The sequence below is a fragment of the Pleurodeles waltl genome, chromosome 3_1, assembly GCF_031143425.1.
Source record: "Pleurodeles waltl isolate 20211129_DDA chromosome 3_1, aPleWal1.hap1.20221129, whole genome shotgun sequence".
NCBI lineage: Eukaryota > Metazoa > Chordata > Amphibia > Caudata > Salamandridae > Pleurodeles > Pleurodeles waltl.
Window position 1 is genome coordinate 867039778 of NC_090440.1, and position 21140 is coordinate 867060917.

Below are 21140 nucleotides of genomic sequence, written 5' to 3' on the forward strand. Positions count from 1 at the left end.
ATCAGGTTTGCAATAGGTTTCAATGGCAGGCCCAGGGGTCTCTTCAGTGATGCAGGCAAGGTGGGGGGCTCCTCGGGGTAGCCACCATCTGGGCTAGGGAGAGGGCCCCCTGGGGATCGCTCCTGCACTGGAGGTCGGATCCTTCAGGTCCTGGGGGCTGCGGGTGCAGTGTGTTTCCCAGGCGTCGGGGAGCCTCGGGATTCCCTCTGCAGGTGTCGCTGTGGGGGCACAGGGGGGTCAACTCTGGCTACTAATGGGCTCGCAGTCACCGGGGAGTCCTCCCTGTAGTGTTGGTTTTCTGCAGGTCGAGCCGGGGGTGTCGGGTGCAGAGTTGAAAGTCTCACGCTTCCGGCGGGAAACGTGTGGTCTTTAAAAGTTGCTTCTTTGTTGCAAAGTTGCAGTCTTTGTGGAACAGGGCTGCTGTCCTCTGGAGTTCTTGGTCCTTTTAGATGCAGGGTAGTCCTCTGAGTATTCAGAGGTCGCTGGACCCTGGGGGACGCGTCGCTGTTGCAGTTTTTCTTGAAGTGGGGAGACAGGCCGGTAGGGCTGGGGCAAAAGCAGTTGGTGTCTCCATCTTCTCTGCAGGGCTTCAGGTCAGCAGTCCTTCTTTGTCTTCAAGTTGCAGGAATCTATCTTGCTTGGTTCTGGGGGCCCCTAAATACTCAATTTAGGGGTGTGTTTAGGTCTGGGAGGTTAGTAGCCAATGGCTACTAGCCCTGAGGGTGGCTACCCCTCTTTGTGCATTCTCCCGGTGGGGAGGGGGCACATCCCTAATCCTATTGGGGGAATCCTTCATCTGCAAGATGGAGGATTTCTAAAAGTCAGTCACCTCAGGACACCTATGCGGCTGTCCTGACTGGCCAGTGAATCCTCCTTGTTTTTCTCATTATCTCCTCCGGCCTTGCCGCCAAATGTGGGGTTGTGGCCAGATGGGGGGCGGGCATCTCCGCAAGCTGGGATGCCCTGTGCTGCTGTAACAAAGTGGGTGAGCCTTTGAGGCTCACCGCCAGGTGTTACAGTTCCTGCAGGGGGAGGTGAGAAGCACCTCCACCCAGTACAGCCTTTGTTACTGGCCACAGAGTGACAAAGGCACTCTCCCCATGTGGCCAGCAACATATCTGGTGTGTGGCAGGCTGACAAAAACTAGTCAGCCCACACTGGAAGTCGGGTATGTTTTCAGGGGGCATCTCTAAGAGCCCTCTGGGTGTATTTCACAATAAAATGTACACTGGCCTCAGAGGACATTTATTGTGCTGAGAAGTTTGATACCAAACTTCCCAGTTTTCAGTGTAGCCATTATGGTGCTGTGGAGTTCGTGTATGGCAGACTCCCAGACCATATACTCTTATGGCTACCCTGCACTTACAATGTCTAAGGTTTTGCTTAGACACTGTAGGGGCATAGTGCTCATGCACTTATGTCCTCACCTGTGGTATAGTGCGCCATGCCTTAGGGTTGTAAGGCCTGCTAGAGGGGTGACTTATCTATGCCAGAGGCAGTGTGAGGTTGGCATGGCACCCTGAGAGGAGTGCAATGTTGACTTAGTCATTTTCTCCCCACCAGCACACACAAGCTGTGAGGCAGTGTGTCTGTGCTGAGTGAGGGGTCCCTAGGGTGGCATAAGACATGCTGCAGCCCTTAGAGGCCTTCCCTGGCATCAGGGCCCTTGGTACCAGGGGTACCAGTTACAAGGGACTTACCTGGATGCCAGGGTGTGCCAATTGTGGAGACAAAGGTACAGGTTAGGGAAAGAACACTGGTGCTGGGGCCTGATTAGCAGGCTTCAGCATACTTTCAAATCCTAACTTGGCATCAGCAAAGGCAAAAAGTCAGGGGGTAACCATGCCAAGGAGGCATTTCCTTACAGATACAGCCAAAGCAATGGGAGCACTTTACTCATCCCAATACAGAGGGATATTTAGGAAGCCGCAGTATGGGGGGTGGGGGGGGGGGGGGGGTTTCCGGCCACAGCCATCGGAACCATCCACCTCAGACAAAGCCCTCATACCAATCACAGTATCAAAGAGGGGGGTTTTGAGGCTCCTTCAGAGGGCAATTTCCCAAATCCAGGGGGAAATTCCAAACTAGGACGGGGCCGCCTGCTGGTCACTCCTGCACTGGTGGGTCGTTCCTCTCTGTCCTGGGGGCTGCGGGTGCAGTGCTTCTTCCAGGCTTCGGGTTCCTTTGTTGCCGGGCAGTCTCGGTCAAGGGGGGCAATGCTCTATGGATCAATTGGTCAGGGATATTGGCTTACGCTTTTCCCCTCTCCCACTCCTTCCCTTTCTGGTCAACAAACTGCGTCAAACGTCACTCACCATGATACTCATAGCACCAACATGGGTACGCCAGCATTGGTACGCAACCCTTCTAGATCTGTCTGTAATACCATATTCCAAACTCCCAAACAGACCAGATCTGTTAACACAGAACAAAGGTCATATCAGGCATCCAAACCCCAGTGCACTCAATCTAGCGATTTGGCTCCTGAAGTCATAGAATTTGGTTATCTAAAGCTTCCATCTGAATTTATGGAAGTAATTAAACAAGCACGTAAACCTACTACTAGACAGTGCTACGCAAACAAGTGTAAAAGATTTGTTTTCTATTGTCAATCTAAAAACATTGAACCACTTACAGCAGCTATACAACATATTGTATGCTATTTACTTCATTTGCATCAATCAAATTTGGCTTTTTCATCCATCAAAATACACCTAACTGTGATATCTGCATACTTACAGAATATTCAGCACACTTCTCTATTCAGAGTTCTGTGAATAAAGCTTTCATGGATGGATTAAAACACATTATTCCACCTACACCACCACCTGTTCCATTGTGGAATTTAAATATAGTACTTACCAGAGTCCTGGGACCACCTTTTAAACCTGTGCACTCTTGTCAAATACAATTTCTAACATGGAAAGTCGCCTTCCTTGTAGCTATTACCTCTTTAAGAAGAGCTAGTGAGATACAAGCGTTCACTCTTGAGGAACCTTTTTTCCAAGTACACAAACATAAAGTTGTACTTAAAACAAATCCAAAATTTCTACCAAAAGTAGTATCTCATTTTCACATCAACCAAACAGTGGAATTACCAGTGTTCTTTCCACAGCCTGACTCTGGCAGAAAGAGCGCTCTTCATACCCTAGATCTCAAAAGAGCTCTTATGTACTACATAGACAGAACTAAAGATTTTAGGAAAACAAAACAACTTTGCTTTCCAAGAACCACATAAAGGCAACCCTATATCAAAACAAAGTGTAGCAAGATGGATTGTTACATACATACAAACATGCTGCATAAAAGCAAAAATACACTTTCTGATCACTCTAAAAGCACATTCTACAAGAAGGAAGGGTGCATCAATGGCATTTTTAGGGAACATACCAATGGTTGAAATATCTAAAGCAGCCACATGGTCAGCTCCCCATACTTTTACAAAGCACTACTGTGTTGTTTTCTCACAGCAACAAGCCACTGTAGGCCAAGATGTCTTAAGAACATTATTTCAAACAATTTCCACTCCTACAGGCCAGCCACTGCTTTTTGGGAGGGCTAACTGCTTCATCAACACCAGATGGCGAGCTATGCAAAACATGCGAATCTACAGCGACTGATGCCACGAACAGGTGTACACTGGGTAAGTGACATTTTCATTACCCAGTGTACATCTGTTCGTGGCATGTAGTGCTGCAGATTCACATGCACCCTCCCTCCTCCCTGGAAGTTTTACATTTGTACTTTTGTATATACATTTGCATGGACATCTCTTTATATTTCTGTAAGGAAATGCCTCCTTGGCATGGTTACCCCCTGACTTTTTGCCTTTGCTGATGCCAAGTTATGATTTGAAAGTGTGCTGAGGCCTGCTAACCAGGCCCCAACACCAATGTTCTTTCCCTAAAACGGTACCTTTGTTTTCACAATTGGCACACCCTGGCATCCAGGTAAGTCCCTTGTAACTGGTACCCCTTATGCCAGGGAAGGTCTCTAAGGGCTGCATCATGTCTTATGCCACCCTGGGACCCCTCACTCAGCACAGACACACTGCTTGCCAGCTTGTGTGTGTTGGTGGGGAGAAAAAACGACTAAGTCGAGATGGCACTCCTCTCAGGGTGCCATGCCAACCTCACACTGCCCTTGGCATAGATAAGTCACCCCTCTAGCAGGCCTCACAGGCCTAAGGCAGGGTGCACTATACCATAGGTGAGGGCATAGGTGCATGAGCACTAAACCCCTAGAGTGTCTAAGCAAAACCTTAGACATTGTAAGTGGAGGGTAGCCATAAGAGTATATGGTCTGGGAGTCTGTCATACACGAACTCCACAGCACCATAATGGCTGCACTGAAAACTGGGAAGTTTGGTATCAAACTTCTCAGCACAATAAATGCACACTGATGCCAGTGTACATAGAGAGCATCTTAGAGATGTCCCCTGAAAACATACCGACTTCCAGTGTGGGCAGACTAGTTTTACCAGCCTGCCACACACCAGACATGTGGCGGCCACATGGGGAGAGTGCCTTTGTCACCCTGTGGCTAGTAACAAAGCCTGTACTGGGTGGAGGTGCTTCTCACCTCCCCCTGCAGGAACTGTAACACCTGGCGGTGAGCCTCAAAGGCTCACCCCCTTTGTTTACAGCGCCACAGGGCATTCCAGCTAGTGGAGATGCCCACCCCCTCCGGCCACGGCCCCACTTTTGGCAGCAAGGCCGGAGGAGATAATGAGAAAAACAAGGAGTCGTCACTGGCCAGTCAGGACAACCCCTAAGGTGTCCTGAGCTGAGGTGACTCTAACATTTAGAAATCCTCCATCTTGTAGATGGAGGATTCCCCCAATAGGATAAAGGATGTGCCCCCCTCCCCTCAGGGAGGAGGCACAAAGAGGGTGTAACCACCCTCAGGGCTAGTAGCCATTGGCTGGTAACCCCCCGACCTAAACACACCCCTAAATTGGGTATTTAGGGACCCTCAGAACCTAGGAAAACAGATTCCTGCAACCTAAGATGAAGAAGGACTGCAGACCTAAAGCCCTGCAGAGAAGACGGAGACACCAACTGCTTTGGCCCCAGCCCTACCGGCCTGTCTCCCCACTTCAAGATAAACTGCAACAGCGACGCGTCCCCTAGGGTCCAGTGACCTCTGAAGCCTCAGAGGACTACCCTGCATCTAGAAGGACCAAGAACTCCCGAGGACAGCGGCCCTGCTCCAAAGAAACCAAAACTTGCAACAAAGAAACAACTTTAAAAGGACTCCACGTTTCCCGCTGGAAGCGTGAGACTTTCAACTCTGCACCCGACGCCCCCGGCTCGACCTACGGAGAAACAACACTACAGGGAGGACTCCCCGGCGACTGCGACCCTGTGAGTAGCCAGAGTTGACCCCCATGAACCCCCTCAGCCTGCACATGGGGAGAGTGCCATTGACGCCTGCAGAGGGAATCCAGAGGCTCCCCCTGACCGCGACTGCCTGCTTCCAAGAACCCGACGGCTGGTAAAGACACTGCACCCGCAGCCCCCAGGACCTGAAGGATCCGACCTCCAGTGCAGGAGCGACCCCCAGGTGGCCCTCTCCCTTGCCCAGGTGGTGGCTACCCTGAGGAGCCCCCCCCCCCCCACCCCCCTTTGCCTGCCTGCTTCGCTGAAGAGACCCCTGTGTCTCCCATTGAAACCTATTGTAAACCAGACGCCTGTCTGCACTCTGCACTCGGACGCTCCCTTGCCGCTGAGGGTGTACTTTGTGCTGACTTGTGTCCCCCCGGTGCCCTACAACCCCCCCCAGTCTGCCCTCCGAAGTCGCGGGTACTTACCTGCTGGCAGACTGGATCCGGGCACCCCCTTCTCCATTGAAGCCTATGCGTTTTGGGCACCACTTTGACCTCTGCACCTGACCGGCCCTGAGCTGCTGGTGTGGTAACTTTGGGGTTGCCCTGAACCCCCAAAAGTGGGCTACTTTGGACCCAACTTTGGACCCAACTTTGAACCCTGAAGGTGGTTTACTTACCTGCAAAACTAACAAATACTAACCTCACCCAGGAACTGTTGAAATTTGCACTGTCTAATTTTAAAATAGCTTATTGCCATTTTTGGCAAATCTGTACATGCTATTTTGCTGATTCAAAGTTCCTATGATACCTAAGTGAATTACCTTTCATTTGAAGTATTGATTGTAAATCTTGAACCTGTTGTTCTTAAAATAAACTAAGAAAATATATTTTTCCATACAAAAACGTATTGGCCTGGAATTGTCTTTGTGTGTGTTCCTCATTTATTGCCTGTGTGGGTACAACAAATGCTTAACACTACCCTCTGATAAGCCTACTGCTCGACCACACTACCACAAAATAGAGCATTAGAATTATCTCTTTTTGCCACTATCTTACCTCTAAGGGGAACCCTTGGACTCTGTGCATGCTATTTCTTACTTTGAAATAGTACATACAGAGCCAACTTCCTACAATTTCTATATATCACTGCTTTCTTCACCCTCTGCAGGAAAACAGTCTAACAATGGAGTCAATGCCCATGCGCACTGAAACCGAGAGCAGGAGTGTTACAAGTTGTTTTTCTTTGAAGAAGCTTTTCAAGACAAGAGATCAAGTGACTCCTCTTTGTGATAGTGCGCATGGGCATCGAGTCCTTTGTTAGATTGTTTTCTTTCCGCCGTCTGGTTCGGATGTGTTCCCTCTCACTCCAGTAGATCTCGGTTCTATCGGAACTTCTCTATCTTTACCTTCAATGTCTATCATTTTCAAATGCGTTTTTCTCACTACACTCTATCAGATTGTAGCATCTGGATTGATTAAACGCCCTTTCGGGCCTACTGCATCACAGGCTCATAGATTCTGCCCTCTGTGCCACGCCAAGTTCCCCTACACCGACCAACACTGTGTGCAACCTCTGCCTCTCTCCAGATCATAAGGTGGAAACTGCGAGGCATGCCGATCCTTCTGATCCAACTAGACTTTGCTGGATCGAAGAGCCCGACGACTAGAGGTGGCATTGAAGTCGACAGAACAAACGCCTAACATTTTCAGTGAGGAACAGGCGCAGACTGCAGTTTCCATTGGAGACTCCGATTCTGACCGTGACTCAGATGGGGACAGCCAAGTTATTCCTGCAGCACAGTACGTGAGTATGCCAGCCCCTTCCCATCACCAAAAACATTTTAAAAAGTTAGTACAGACGGCCTTGGGTCCACCTCTGCTTGCCGGCCATGGTCTGAGCTGAAAATTACATCTCGACGACCGCCCCTCAGGTTCGATGTCGAAGAAGTCCAAAATGCATTTGACCGAACAGACTGCCATGACACTCTCGGGATAGTCGTAAGATGGAAGCTTCCACTTTGGAACCAAAACGTCTACATACCACCTCCTAGCTGAAATATCCAAGCTCCTCTTTAGAGCCGAAAAAACTTCCATCTGCTTCAGAGACCACATTTTGGACCAGTTTAAAGCAGTGAATCACCAAACGTTCGGAGCATACATTTGTGGAAAGCAAGCATGGTCCATCATCAGAGGAGTCAAAAATGCATTAAGCCCATTCTTGAGGTCATGGACCGTAAACCGAGGAAAATACAAATCCAAAAGGATACAGGAAAATTGTTGACTCACCTCCTCCTATAACCAAGAGGAAACTGTCATTCCAAGAAGGTTTGGAATCTGGGCCTTCACAGGCGAAAATATTTAAGCACAAGGAGAAGCCAAACACAGTGCATCAACCTTCTCCACTGCATTCACCTTTCCTTCCTACTTCTCCACCTGACACTCCACCACCACTTTCACCCACACAGTTTTCTGCACACACTCCTTTTTATATGGAGAGTGTGCAGAAAACTGTGGGTGACAATTATATTATATGGGTGACAATCCTTATAATATAGACCCATGGGATGTGTATGATTCAGATCAAATTCCTTCTAATGACCCTGATCTGTATCCCTCAAGACCATCTCCACTTTAAGACACCACGGCCTATAATCAGGTCATTGCTAAAGCAGCCACGTACCACAATGTGCAGCTTCTCTCGGAGTCTAATTTCCTATTCAACACCCAATCGTCTACACATAAACAGTATAAATGTTTCCTGATGCTACCAGGCATGCTAAACCATGCTGATAAAATTTTTAAAGAGCTGGCAAAAACTAGGGTGCTAACACCTAGGGTGGATAAAAAATATAAAGCTGCACCATCATATTTACAAAAAGCAAATCTTACATATTCATCTATTAAAATGTATTTAAGAGTAATATCAGCCTACCTCCAAAGCAGACAGCACACTTCTTTGTTTAGAATTCCTGTCATAAAAGCTTTTATGCAGGGGCTTAAGAGTTAATCCACTTAGAGCTCCACCTGCTCAGGCCAGGAATCTTAACATTGTGCTTACAAGGGTTATGGGTCCACCATTTGAACCCATGCATTCTTGCGCTGTTCACTTTCTAGCATGGAAAGTTGCTTTCTTGGTAGCAATTACTTCCTTAAGGAGAGTTAGTGAAATTCAAGCGTTCACTTTGGAAGAACCTTCACAATATAGTACTCAGGAAACATTCAAAATTTCTACCCAAAGTGGTTTCACCATTTCACATTAATCAGTCAGTGGAATTGCCATCCTTTCCCACAGCCAGATTCAGTTGCTGAAAGAGCTCTGCACACTCTCGATGTTAAGAGCTCTTATGTACTACATAGAGGGAACAAAAAAATTCAGAAAATCTAAACAGCTTTTTGTGACTTTTAAGCAGCCTCATAAGGGTTATCCCATTTCAAAACAAGGATTAGCTAGATGGATAGTAAAGTGTATTCAAACTTGCTATGTCAAAGCTAAAAGGCAACTGTTAGTAACTCCTAAAGCACATTCTACTAGAAAGAAAGGAGCCTCAATGGCATTCTTAGGAAATAAACCAGTGGCAGATATATGCAAAGCAGCCACATGGTCCACACCACACACATTTACAAAACACTATTGTGTGGATGTGTTGTCTCGCCAGCAAGCAAATGTTGGTCAAGCATTGCTTAAAACACTATTTCAAACTACTCCAACTCCTACAGGCTAGCCACCGCTTATTTTAGGAGAAACTGCTTTTCAGTCTATGTAGAGCATGTGTATCTGCAGCTTCACATGCCATCGAACGGAAAATGTCACTACCTAGTGTACATCTGTTTGTGGCATGTAGTGCTGCAGATTGACATGCGCCCTTCCCTCCTCCCCGGAAGCCCTTAGCCGTTGTGGTACTTTCTTATGCAAATACGGATATACATCGCATGGACATCTTCTTTACTTACTATATATATATGTATATGTTCGGTGGCATGTGTAGCTGCAGATACACATGCTGTGCACAGTCCGCCGTCTGGTGTTGGGCTCGGAGTGTTACAAGTTATTTTTCTTCGAAGGTCTTTTCGAGTCACGAGACCGAGGGACTCCTCCCACTTCGGTTCCATTGCGCATGGGCGTCGACTCCATCTTAGATTGTTTTTTTTCCGCCATCGGATTCGGACGTGTTCCTTTTCGCTCCGTGTTTCGGGTCGGAAAGTTAGTCAGAATCTCGGAAAAATTTGTCGGTATTGTTTCGTTCGGTATCGGATTAGTTAGAACAAATCGACACCGAATCTTGAAGAGCTCTGGTGGCCCTTCGGGGTTTTTCCAATCCCCCGTCGGGGCCTGGTCGGCCCGACCGCGTGCAACATCGAGACTGATGGAACGGACCCCGTTCCGATTCTGTCCTAAATGCCATAATAAATATCCTTATACGGATCAACATTTGGTCTGTAACTTGTGCCTGTCCCCCGAGCACAAGGAGGATACGTGCGAAGCCTGTCGCGCGTTTCGGTCGAGAAAAACACTCAGGGACCGAAGAGCCAGGAGGTTGGAGATGGCGTCCACGCCGACAGGACAACAACAGTTCGAGGAGGAGGAAGAAGAAACTTTCTCCATCCACGAGTCGGATTCCGAAGAATTCGACGTCGAAGAACAACCAACCGTGAGTAAGACGTCGAAACAAAAATCACACGAAAAAACTGACAAAGCCCAGGGTACGCCACCGCCAACAGGCCATGGCTTAACCCGGAAAGTAGGTGACCGTCCATCGGCACCGAAAAAGGGCGAGCTGCTGTCGAAGTCATCCGACTCCGGTCGAGATACAGGCACGCAGCAATCTCGGGACCGAGAGAGTGATGCAGAAAAAATTCAGCACCGACACAGCGGCACCGAAGTTGGTCGGCACCGAGAGGGCACGACGCCGAAAAGAAAAAAGATCTTGTCGGAGCCGAAAAAATCCAGAGACACGGTTTTGGTGCCGAAACACCCGGAAACCGAACCAAAAACTGGTTCCTACTCAGAGGAACAAGGACTGTCCTCTCAACTAAAAAAAACACAGATTTGAGGAGGAATTACAAACAATAGAGCCAGATCACACGCAAAAGCGGATCTTTATTCAAAAGGATACAGGGAAGATCAGCACTCTTCCCCCAATCAAAAGGAAAAGGAAACTTGACTTCCAGCAAGGAGACAAGCAACCACAAGCAAAGGTGGTAAAGAAGGTAACTCCACCACCCTCCCCACCACCATCAACTCATGCATCACCGGCACAAACTCCACCATTAACACACTCACCAGCTCATACCACAATGAGCCAGGATGATCCGGATGCATGGGACCTCTACGACGCTCCAGTATCGGACAATAGCCCGGAGTCGTACCCAACTAAACCGTCACCACCTGAGGACAGTACATCATATGCACAGGTGGTAGCTAGGGCAGCCGAATTCCATAATGTATCGCTACATTCGGAGCCTATTGAGGATGACTTCCTCTTTAACACCCTGTCCTCCACCCATAGCCATTATCAAAGCCTTCCCATGCTCCCAGGAATGCTAAGGCACTCGAAACAGATATTTCAGGAGCCAGTTAAAAGCAGAGCCATAACTCCAAGGGTGGAGAAAAAATACAAGGCACCGCCCACAGACCCTGTTTTTATTACATCACAACTGACACCAGACTCAGTAGTTGTGGGGGCAGCTCGTAAGAGAGCCAACTCGCATACATCAGGCGACGCACCACCTCCGGACAAGGAGAGCCGCAAATTTGATGCAGCGGGAAAAAGGGTTGCAGCACAAGCGGCAAATCAGTGGCGCATCGCCAACTCGCAAGCACTCCTGGCGAGATACGACAGGGCTCATTGAGATGAGATGCAACATTTCATCGAACACCTCCCCAAAGAGTTCCAAAAACGAGCGCAACAGGTGGTGGAAGAGGGACAAAGTATCTCGAACAATCAGATACGGTCTTCCATGGATGCAGCGGATACAGCTGCAAGAACAATAAATACTGCAGTCACGATAAGGAGGCACGCATGGCTGCGCACATCTGGGTTCAAACCTGAAATACAACAGGCTGTGCTCAATATGCCGTTTAATGAACAGCAATTGTTTGGGCCGGAGGTGGACACTGCAATTGAAAAATTAAAAAAAGGACACCGATACAGCCAAAGCCATGGGCGCACTCTACTCCCCACAGGGCAGAGGCACATTTGGCACATTTCGTAAAACAACTTTTAGGGGAGGGTTTCGAGGTCAACCCACAGAAACCAGCACCTCACAAACAAGACCACCTACCTACCAGGGACAATATCAAAGGGGAGGTTTTCGGGGACAATACAGAGGGGGCCAATTCCCAAGAAACCGGGGAAAATTTCAAGGTCCCAAAACCCCTCAAAATAAACAGTGACTCACAAGTCACACAACCCCTTCACACAACACCAGTGGGGGGAAGACTAAGCCAGTTCTACAAATCTTGGGAGAAAATAACAACAGACACTTGGGTCTTAGCAATTATCCAACATGGTTACTGCATAGAATTTCTCCAACTCCCTCCAAACGTCCCACCGAAAACACACAATATGTCAAAACAGCATATAGACCTTCTAGGACTAGATGTTCAAGCATTACTGCAAAAAGACGCAATAGAATTAGTACCAAGTCCACAAAGGAACACAGGAGTTTACTCACTGTACTTTCTAATACCAAAAAAGGACAAAACTCTAAGACCAATACTAGATCTCAGAACACTAAACACCTACATCAAATCAGACCACTTTCACATGGTCACATTACAAGACGTAATCCCACTGCTCAAACAGCAAGACTACATGACAACATTAGATCTAAAAGATGCGTATTTCCATATACCGATACATCCTTCGCACAGGAAATACCTAAGGTTCGTATTCAAGGGAATACATTACCAATTCAAGGTGTTGCCATTCGGAATAACAACTGCGCCAAGAGTCTTTACAAAATGCCTAGCAGTAGTAGCTGCACATATCAGAAGGAAGCAAATACACGTGTTCCCTTACTTAGATGACTGGTTAATCAAGACCAACACGCTAACAAAGTGTTCACATCACACAAATTATGTTATACAAACCCTTTACAAGCTGGGTTTCTCCATCAACTATGCAAAGTCACACCTTTTGCCGTGTCAAACACAGCAATACTTAGGAGCGACAATCAACACAACAAAAGGGATAGCCACTCCAAGTCCACAAAGGGTTCAAACATTTCACAAGGTGATACAGGCCATGTATCCAACACAAAAGATACATGCACAAATGGTATTAAAACTCCTAGGCATGATGTCCTCATGCATAGCCATTGTCCCAAACGCAAGATTGCACATGCGGCCCTTACAACAGTGCCTAGCATCACAATGGTCACATGCACAGGGTCAACTTCTAGATCTGGTGTTGATAGACCGCCAAACATACATCTCGCTTCTATGGTGGAACAGTACAAATTTAAACAAAGGGCGGCCTTTCCAAGACCCGGTGCCAACATACGTTATAACAACGGATGCTTCCATGACAGGGTGGGGAGCACACCTCAATCAACACAGCATCCAAGGACAATGGGACATACATCAAAGAAAGTTTCACATAAATCACCTAGAACTGTTAGCAGTATTTCTAGCGTTGAAAGCATTCCAACCCATGATAACCCACAAATACATTCTTGTCAAAACAGACAACATGACGACAATGTGTTATTTAAACAAACAGGGGGGGACACACTCGACACAGTTGTGTCTCCTAACACAAAAAATACGGCATTGGGCAATTCACAACCACATTCGCCTAATAGCACAATTTATTCCAGGGATCCAGAACCAGCTAGCAGACAATCTCTCTCGGGATCACCAACAAGTCCACGAATGGGAAATTCACCCCCAAATACTGAACACTTACTTTCAAATTTGGGGAACACCTCAAATAGATCTATTTGCAACAAAAGAAAACGCAAAATGCCAAAACTTCGCATCCAGATACCCACACCGGCAATCCCAAGGCAATGCTCTATGGATGAATTGGTCAGGGATATTTGCGTACGCTTTTCCCCCTCTCCCTCTCCTTCCATATCTAGTAAACAGATTGAGTCAAAACAAACTCAAACTCATACTAATAGCACCAACATGGGCAAGACAACCTTGGTATACGACACTACTAGACCTGTCAGTAGTACCTCATGTCAAACTACCCAACAGACCAGATCTGTTAACACAACACAAACAACAGATCAGGCATCCAAACCCAGCATCGCTGAATCTAGCAATTTGGCTCCTGAAATCCTAGAATTTGGACACTTAGACCTCCCACAAGAGTGTATGGAGGTCATAAAACAAGCTAGAAAACCTTCCACTAGACACTGCTATGCAAGTAAATGGAAAAGATTTGTTTGTTACTGCCATAATAATCAAATTCAACCATTGCATGCATCTCCAAAAGATGTAGTAGGATATTTACTACATTTGCAAAAATCAAATCTAGCTTTCTCTTCCATAAAGATACATCTCGCCACAATATCTGCTTACCTGCAGATTACTCATTCAACTTCCCTATTTAGAATACCTGTCATTAAAGCGTTTATTGTTTGGGGTCAAGGGCAACAAGTTTTTATGTTTACTTTGTCCTTGGGACAAGTAGGCCCAACCCCCTGCACCACAAACCCTTTGGCTGCCTGTTTACAGAGAGTTGAACTCTGCAGTTGAGGTAATGTGTTTCCAAAGGATAATGCTGTTCGAACTTGTATTTATGGTTCATTATTTGAAAGCCTTCATTATTAGGGTGCGTGCTGTAAATAAATGTTTTAAGGTCACACTTCACTACTGACGTTGGTTCCAGTACAAAAAAAAAAAAACGTGTACACACATGTTTGAAAAGTTTAGGCTAAGAGGCTAAGTATAATGCTCCCAGAATTCTCTCTGATTCTATGCAAATGAAGTGTCATTTAGTAAAATGTGTTGATGCATGCTAGTATTTCCCAAAAATATTTCGAATGGAAAATCAGTGTAACCATTTTCAACACGATTATGGGAAGCATGAAAATAAACAAACACTGACAAAGCCAACTGATCTGACATATTTTTATAAGTCTTTTAGTTTCATCAATGCATGTCTTGTTTTGACATGGCTTTTGTAACACTTTATTGTTGTGGGAGCTACCAGGCCCTCAACATTGTAACAAACATTGGCAAAACCCCCCCAAAAAGTTTTTGAACTCTTAAAGCACACGTTGCCACCAGCAGCATAACAAAGGCCCTGCAGCCGCCCTCCAGGGGGCCCCATCAGCACAGCACCTGCCCTGAGTGAGTCTGGAGAGGGGGCTCCTCCATGTTCTTTGCAAAGGGGCACCCTCCAGTTTCGTTACGTCACTGATTGCCACTGTAGTTCCTGACACTGAACAAAACTACTTTGTGTGGCAATATGCTCCTTGTGGAAGAGCAGAATGCGATCACTCACAGTAAAGCCAGCCGAAAGAGAGAGAAATAGAAGTTTAATAAGAACAAAATGTCTTTGTTAACACCAGACCTAATTAGGGACCAAGACCCACACGTAGGTAGCTTTTTGCATGTCGCAAACAGCGACTTTCGCTGTTTGCGACGTGCAAAAAGCACATTGCGATGCACAAACCCAGTTTTGCGATTCAGTAACCTGGTTACCGAATCACAAAACGGGTTTGCGACTCGCAATTAGTAAGGGGTGTTCCCTTCCTAATTGCAACTCGCAGTGCAATGTAGGATTGTTTTGTGACCGCGGGCGCGGGCGCAAACCAATCACAGTTTGCACACATTTCAAATGGGTGCTAACACTTTCGCAAAAGGGAAGGGATCCCCATGGGACCCCTTTCCCATTGTGAATGTCACTGTAAACATTTTTTCAGAGCAGGCTCTGAAAAAATGAAACGAAAACGTTTCATTTTTCGTTTTTGTTATGCATCTCTTTTTCCTTTAAGGAAAACGGGCTGCATTACAAAAAAAACTGCTTTATTGAAAAGCAGTCACAGACATGGTGGTCTGCTGTCTCCAGCAGGCCACCATTCGTGAGGGGGTCGCAAATTGCGACCCACCTCATGATTATTCATGATGTGGGCATTTGCGAAGCCCTTGCGAATCACAGATGGTGTCAAGGACACCATCCTACATTCGGATTTGCGACTCGCAATTTGCAGGTCACAAATCTGAACCTACCTACTTGTGGCCCCAAATTCTTAAAGAAAGTCACAAAAGTGCACCCATGGTATATGTCGTACCCCTATAAAATATTTGTGAACTGTATTTTAGCGTGGGTAAATACGATGTGTAGATTTGCTCATGTGAAAATCTATTGAGCATTTGCAAGTTCATTTTCCCTCCAGCCACTTTCTTCCCAACCCTGGAAGAAGTTCTAATTCTGCCATTGTCAGGAGTAAATGTCCAACCTTTCTTATTATGGGAAAATATTAGAGAGAAGCTGGTAAAAATCTTTAAAACATGCAGGTTAGTAGGTTTGCAGACTCTAAGGCATTCCAGCCCTGGAACTATTGCTTACTGCTTCCTCCAGCCCCAGTATGCAGATCTGCAGAAAGGTGGCAAAATAAGGAAATTTCTACAGTAGGGATTGAAACTCCAAGTATTCAAGCCCTACTATGGTAGTAGCCCTGGCATAATCAGAGAGGCTATTAATTTCTGCCATAATTTGTCGCCACACTACATGGCACCAAAGGGACAAGTAGATCTTTTTACAGGACAAGTAGATTTGAGAAGCAACCTGTCCCCTGGACAAGTAGATATTTTAATAAATTCCACACCCCTGTTATGGAAGGCCTAAAGAGAATTATACCACCAAGGACACCACCTGTTCCTTCATGGAACCTCAACATTGTCTTAACAAGGCTCATGGGTCCACCTTTCGAACCCATGCATTCTTGTGAAATGCAATACTTAACGTGGAAAGTTGCATTTCTCATTGCCATCACATCTCTAAGAAGAGTGAGTGAAATTCAAGCGTTTACCATACAAGAACCATTTATTCAAATACACAAGAATAAGGTAGTTCTAAGAACAAATCCAAAATTCTTACCAAAGGCTATCTCACCGTTCCACTTAAATCAAACAGTAGAATTACCAGTGTTCTTCCCACAGCCAGATTCAATAGCTGAAAGAGCACTACATACATTAGACATCAAGAGAGCACTAATGTACTACATTGACAGAACAAAACTAATTAGGAAGACAAAACAACTATTTATTGCCTTTCAAAAACCTCATACAGGAAATCCAATTTCAAAACAAGGTATTGCCAGATGGATAGTTAGGTGCATCCAAACCTGCTATCTTAAAGCAAAGAGAGAGCTGCCTATTACACCAAAGGCACACTCAACCAGAAAGAAAGGTGCTACCATGGCCTTTCTAGGAAATATTCCAATGAACGAAATATGTAAGGCAGCAACATGGTCTACGCCTCATACATTTACTAAGCACTACTGTGTAGATGTGTTATCTGTACAGCAAGCCACAGTAGGTCAAGCAGTACTAAGAACTTTATTTCAAACTACTTCCACTCCTACAGGCTGAACCACCGCTTTTGGGGAGATAACTGCTTACTAGTCTATGCACAGCATGTGTATCTGCAGCTACACATGCCACTGAACGGAAAATGTCACTTACCCAGTGTACATCTGTTCGTGGCATTAGTCGCTGCAGATTCACATGCGCCCACCCGCCTCCCCGGAAGCCTGTAGCCGTTTGGAAGTACATCTTGAACATTTGTAAATATATTACATTAAACCTTCATTTTGTACATATGTATTCATTCCATTGCATGGGCACTATTATTAGCATACACAACTCCTACCTCACCCTCTGCGGGGAAAACAATCTAAGATGGAGTCGACGCCCATGCGCAATGGAACTGAAGTGGGAGGAGTCCCTCGGTCTCGTGACTCGAAAAGACTTCTTCGAAGAAAAACAACTTGTAACACTCCGAGCCCAACACCAGACGGCGGACTGTGCACAGCATGTGAATCTGCAGCGACTAATGCCACGAACAGATGTACACTGGGTAAGTGACATTTTCCATACAATTCTTCACTCCTTACTTTTCCCTCCTGCGGGAAAACAATCTAAAGGACCCGATGCCCATTCGCACTATCACCGAGAGGAGGAGTCACTCGATCTTGTGACTTGACAAGCTTCTTTGTAGAAAAACAACTTTTAACACTCCGAGCCCAACACTAGATGACGAACTTATGCGAAGCATGTGAATCCGCAGCACTACATGCCACAAACAGATGTACACTAGGTAAGTGACATGTTCCATATATATACACACACAATATTTAATATGAATCTGACCTTGTGTAATGTAATCTGCTGCTCATGTAAAGCAGTCTAAAGTCTTTGTGCCAAGTTCAAACTATAAAAATAGCAAAAAATGTACACTATTAATTCCTTTCTAAATGGATTGGCACACATTTGCAGTGCTGCGACATGGCCAGCACCACATAAGATCGCCAAAAACAATTATGTCGAAATCACAGTCCAGTTAGAGGATGTACTTGTCCTAACTGTATTGACAACCTCATTTCAAACATCTCCCATCATCTGTTTGCTATCCACTGCTTAGGAAAGGGACTGCTTTACTGCTTGTACTTTGAAATGTGTACATGTTACGAATGGAAAATGTTGCTAACCCTGTAACCATCTATTGTAGCATGTAGTACTTTAGACTCGCATGAACCCCCTCCACCCCTTTGCCCATAACACCAGCAGTGAACTCCTATTTTCAATACCCTTTTGCTACACCAGTACTTACTATTAGGTCTTTAAGAGTACTCTGATCTTAAACTGTTAACCCACTGAACAGAACACATTCTGGGGTGGAGTCTTTGCTCTTATGCCTTTTGGGGTAAGGGTATAGTTACATTCAGAATTCTGACTCATACATTTTGAGGAAGAACAAATATCCAACCCATCACTAGATGGCAGGAGTTGCCTGAACATGTAACTATACAGCTCTACACTTAACGAACAGATGATTGCAAGGTATGTAACATTTGCCTTTCTCTTGTCTGAGCCAAACTTCAAATATATTAGTGTTTAGCTGAGAGGGTAATGTGCAAAAATAACACAAGTATTTACTGTGATTTTGTGCTAAAATTGTTGCAACTACTTTGCATTTGATGGTGTTCTTGCCTCTATATTTTAGCCTTTTGCTTTCTCATAACTTTACTTTTTTTTTAAAGCAGTGAATCTTGCACCTGTACAACCTGCTCCAGCGGCTCCTGCTCCCATGCGGAAGGATTCCACTCCTGTGATAGCCAATGTTGTATCCCTGGCTAGCGCACCTGCAGCCCAGCCTACAGTAAACTCAAACAGTGCTTTACAAGGTATCCTTTAAAAACTGCACTTACAGTATTTTAGTATTTTGTTTGTGTACTCCTACCAGTTTGATATTCCTCTGTATTCTGAGATTGGAGCTCATAGATTGACACACAGTTTACCACTGCAGTTTCATGAGTCTCCTCAACAGTTTTGGATCTTTCATAAATTCACTTGCTTGAATCATCCCCCCATTGTCGAGGTGGAAGTCCAGTGGTACCTTCTAAAGCATTAACAGTATACATAGCTTACAGTGGTAAAAAGACATTGACTTTAATAGCTTATCTACATCATTTATGAAATAACAAACTCTAGCCAGTCAGTAATGGCACTCTAGAATACTCCCTGCAGAGGCATCCTACCTTAGATTTTTTCTATGCACGTCAAGTGAAAGGGAGTCTGCCTGAGGTCTTCTCAGTTTTTCAGCTTATGCCAAGATTTGAATCATCAAGATTAGTCCAGATGTTTCATTTCTCAGCACCTGATACTAACATGTCAGACCTTAAAGAAATGACTTTTTAGACCTTGTAGGACCTGTGGAAAGAAAACTGCACTATGGTGATCCTCATAAGGAGTGTATCGACTGCCTGCATCCTGCCCACAAGGTAAAGAAGTGTAAGATCTGCAGAAACGTTTCTACTCCAGTATTGTGTATCTTTTGTAAAGTCACATGCTTGAATTATTCCCCTTCGTTGAATAGCGAGTTCCACTGTTTCATAGTATACAGTATATAGCAGTATAATATGCTGCAAAGAACACTCCCAACAGATGCATCTTCCCTCAGATTTTCAGTACATATGTGTGAGGGAGTCTCCCTGAGCTCTGCTCAGTTTTTCCCCAAATTATTCTCCTCTTCAAACACCTGTTTCTGTTCCAGTATGTCAGAACTGGTCAAGAAAGAACTCTTCAGACCTTGTGCCATCTTTGGTAAGGATTGCATATATTGCCTTTATCCATCCCACAAGGTGAGAGACTACAAAATTTGCTGAACATTTTCTACAAAAAACCCTCAAACACTGTGAGGGAAGACTTTTATTATGACTACAAACAATGTTACTCTAAGTCTATTGTACTTTCCGAGGAGGAAACTAGTGAGTGCTCCATCTCCTCACAGACTTCCAAAAAGAGAGAAAGGCTTCATCATGAGTCCCCTTACCGCTGTAAAAAAGCCTTAAAGAATACCCACCATGGATCTACGGAAGGCTCATCTTATAAAGAAAAACAAAAAAGCGCTTAATCTGATGCTCAATCCGAGACATCTATTCCTGCTATGACCATTTCTTTAACAACTAGATCTTTGTCTGAGCCTGCAAAGTTGTCAAAATTGCCTTCAAATACATTGTCAACGGTACCGAAGACATCAAAACCACTGTCAATGTCAGTCAGTAGTGACAGAAGCCAGACAACGACTTTACTGTAGTCGTCGGCTGTTTTCACGTCGACGAAGACTACCTCGTTGATGGCGTCTACCACACCGTCTATGAGAACAGTCGTGTCTCCGACAATAGTAAAGTTGATGAAGACTGTACCCACGTTGACCACATCAATGTTAGTACCACCACCGTCGTCGACAATGAATGTTGTAGACACAACCTGTTGAAAAGACCTTCTCTTGGGCAAAGGTAAAACACAAGAAGCTGTCCACTACGCAATTGCCCACACTGTCGAAGACCTCGTCCTCCCCTCACCATATGCATCTTCCTTTCATGTTGCCTTTCAATGTATCCCCACTAATAACCCAGCCACCTAATGGATGTTCAATACTGAGAGGATGATAAAGAAATGTTTGTTGCAGCTTACAGCCCCTCTGAATTGCACATGAAATACCAGGATGAAGCCGTGGACCAAGATTACTATAAACATGTCTATCACTCTCAGTGTGAAAACAGTATCATCCTTGTGTGCCTCCACCACCAGACATGGTTCACGTTCTGGCTAAACTCGTAAAAGACCTACAAAGCATGCTAAAAGACTTACAAATGCTTCCCAGCATCAGCTGAAGCCCATCAGTCACGTCCAGTAGTAGCCAGGCCTACACCTAAATCTCTAGAACATCTGCCTCTACCTCCTGCACAAAGGATTACTCCTCCCTAGAGACTATCTTTCCTCTACTTATGATGATGATAATGCTGGTGGTGATTGTAGGAAAGTACCCTCTTTTTGGCATGGTTACCCCCACTTTTTTCCTGCTGTCCGTATGCTTTGACTGTCTTCACTGGGATCCTGCCTGGACCCCAGTGACTGTGCTCTCTCCCTCTAAATGTGGTTGCTTAGGACTTTGCACACCTCACAGTTTGCATACTGGTGCCCCCATATAAGTCGCTAGTATATGGTACTTGGGTACCCAGGGCATTGGGGCACCATGGGTTCCCCTTGGGCTGCAGCATGTGTTGTGCCACCCATAGGAGCCCATGCAAAATGTGTCTGCAGGTGTGCCATTGCAGCCTGTAC

At 45.6% G+C, this 21140-nt stretch overlaps 1 protein-coding gene across 12 annotated transcripts in view; it reads left to right on the forward strand.

The window, feature by feature from the left end:
• The window catches only part of ZMYM4 (zinc finger MYM-type containing 4), a 1242519-nt gene that overhangs the window by 792931 nt on the left and 428448 nt on the right, over positions 1–21140 (forward strand). For 8 of the 12 annotated variants that reach the window (XM_069223798.1, XM_069223804.1, XM_069223799.1 and 5 more), the window contains exon 15: positions 18554–18697. In XM_069223798.1, coding sequence (XP_069079899.1) covers positions 18554–18697 — 144 coding nt within the window. The remainder of the gene's footprint in view (positions 1–18553; positions 18698–21140) is intronic. The other 4 variants (XM_069223800.1, XM_069223806.1, XM_069223801.1 and 1 more) reach the window with 1 other exon arrangement.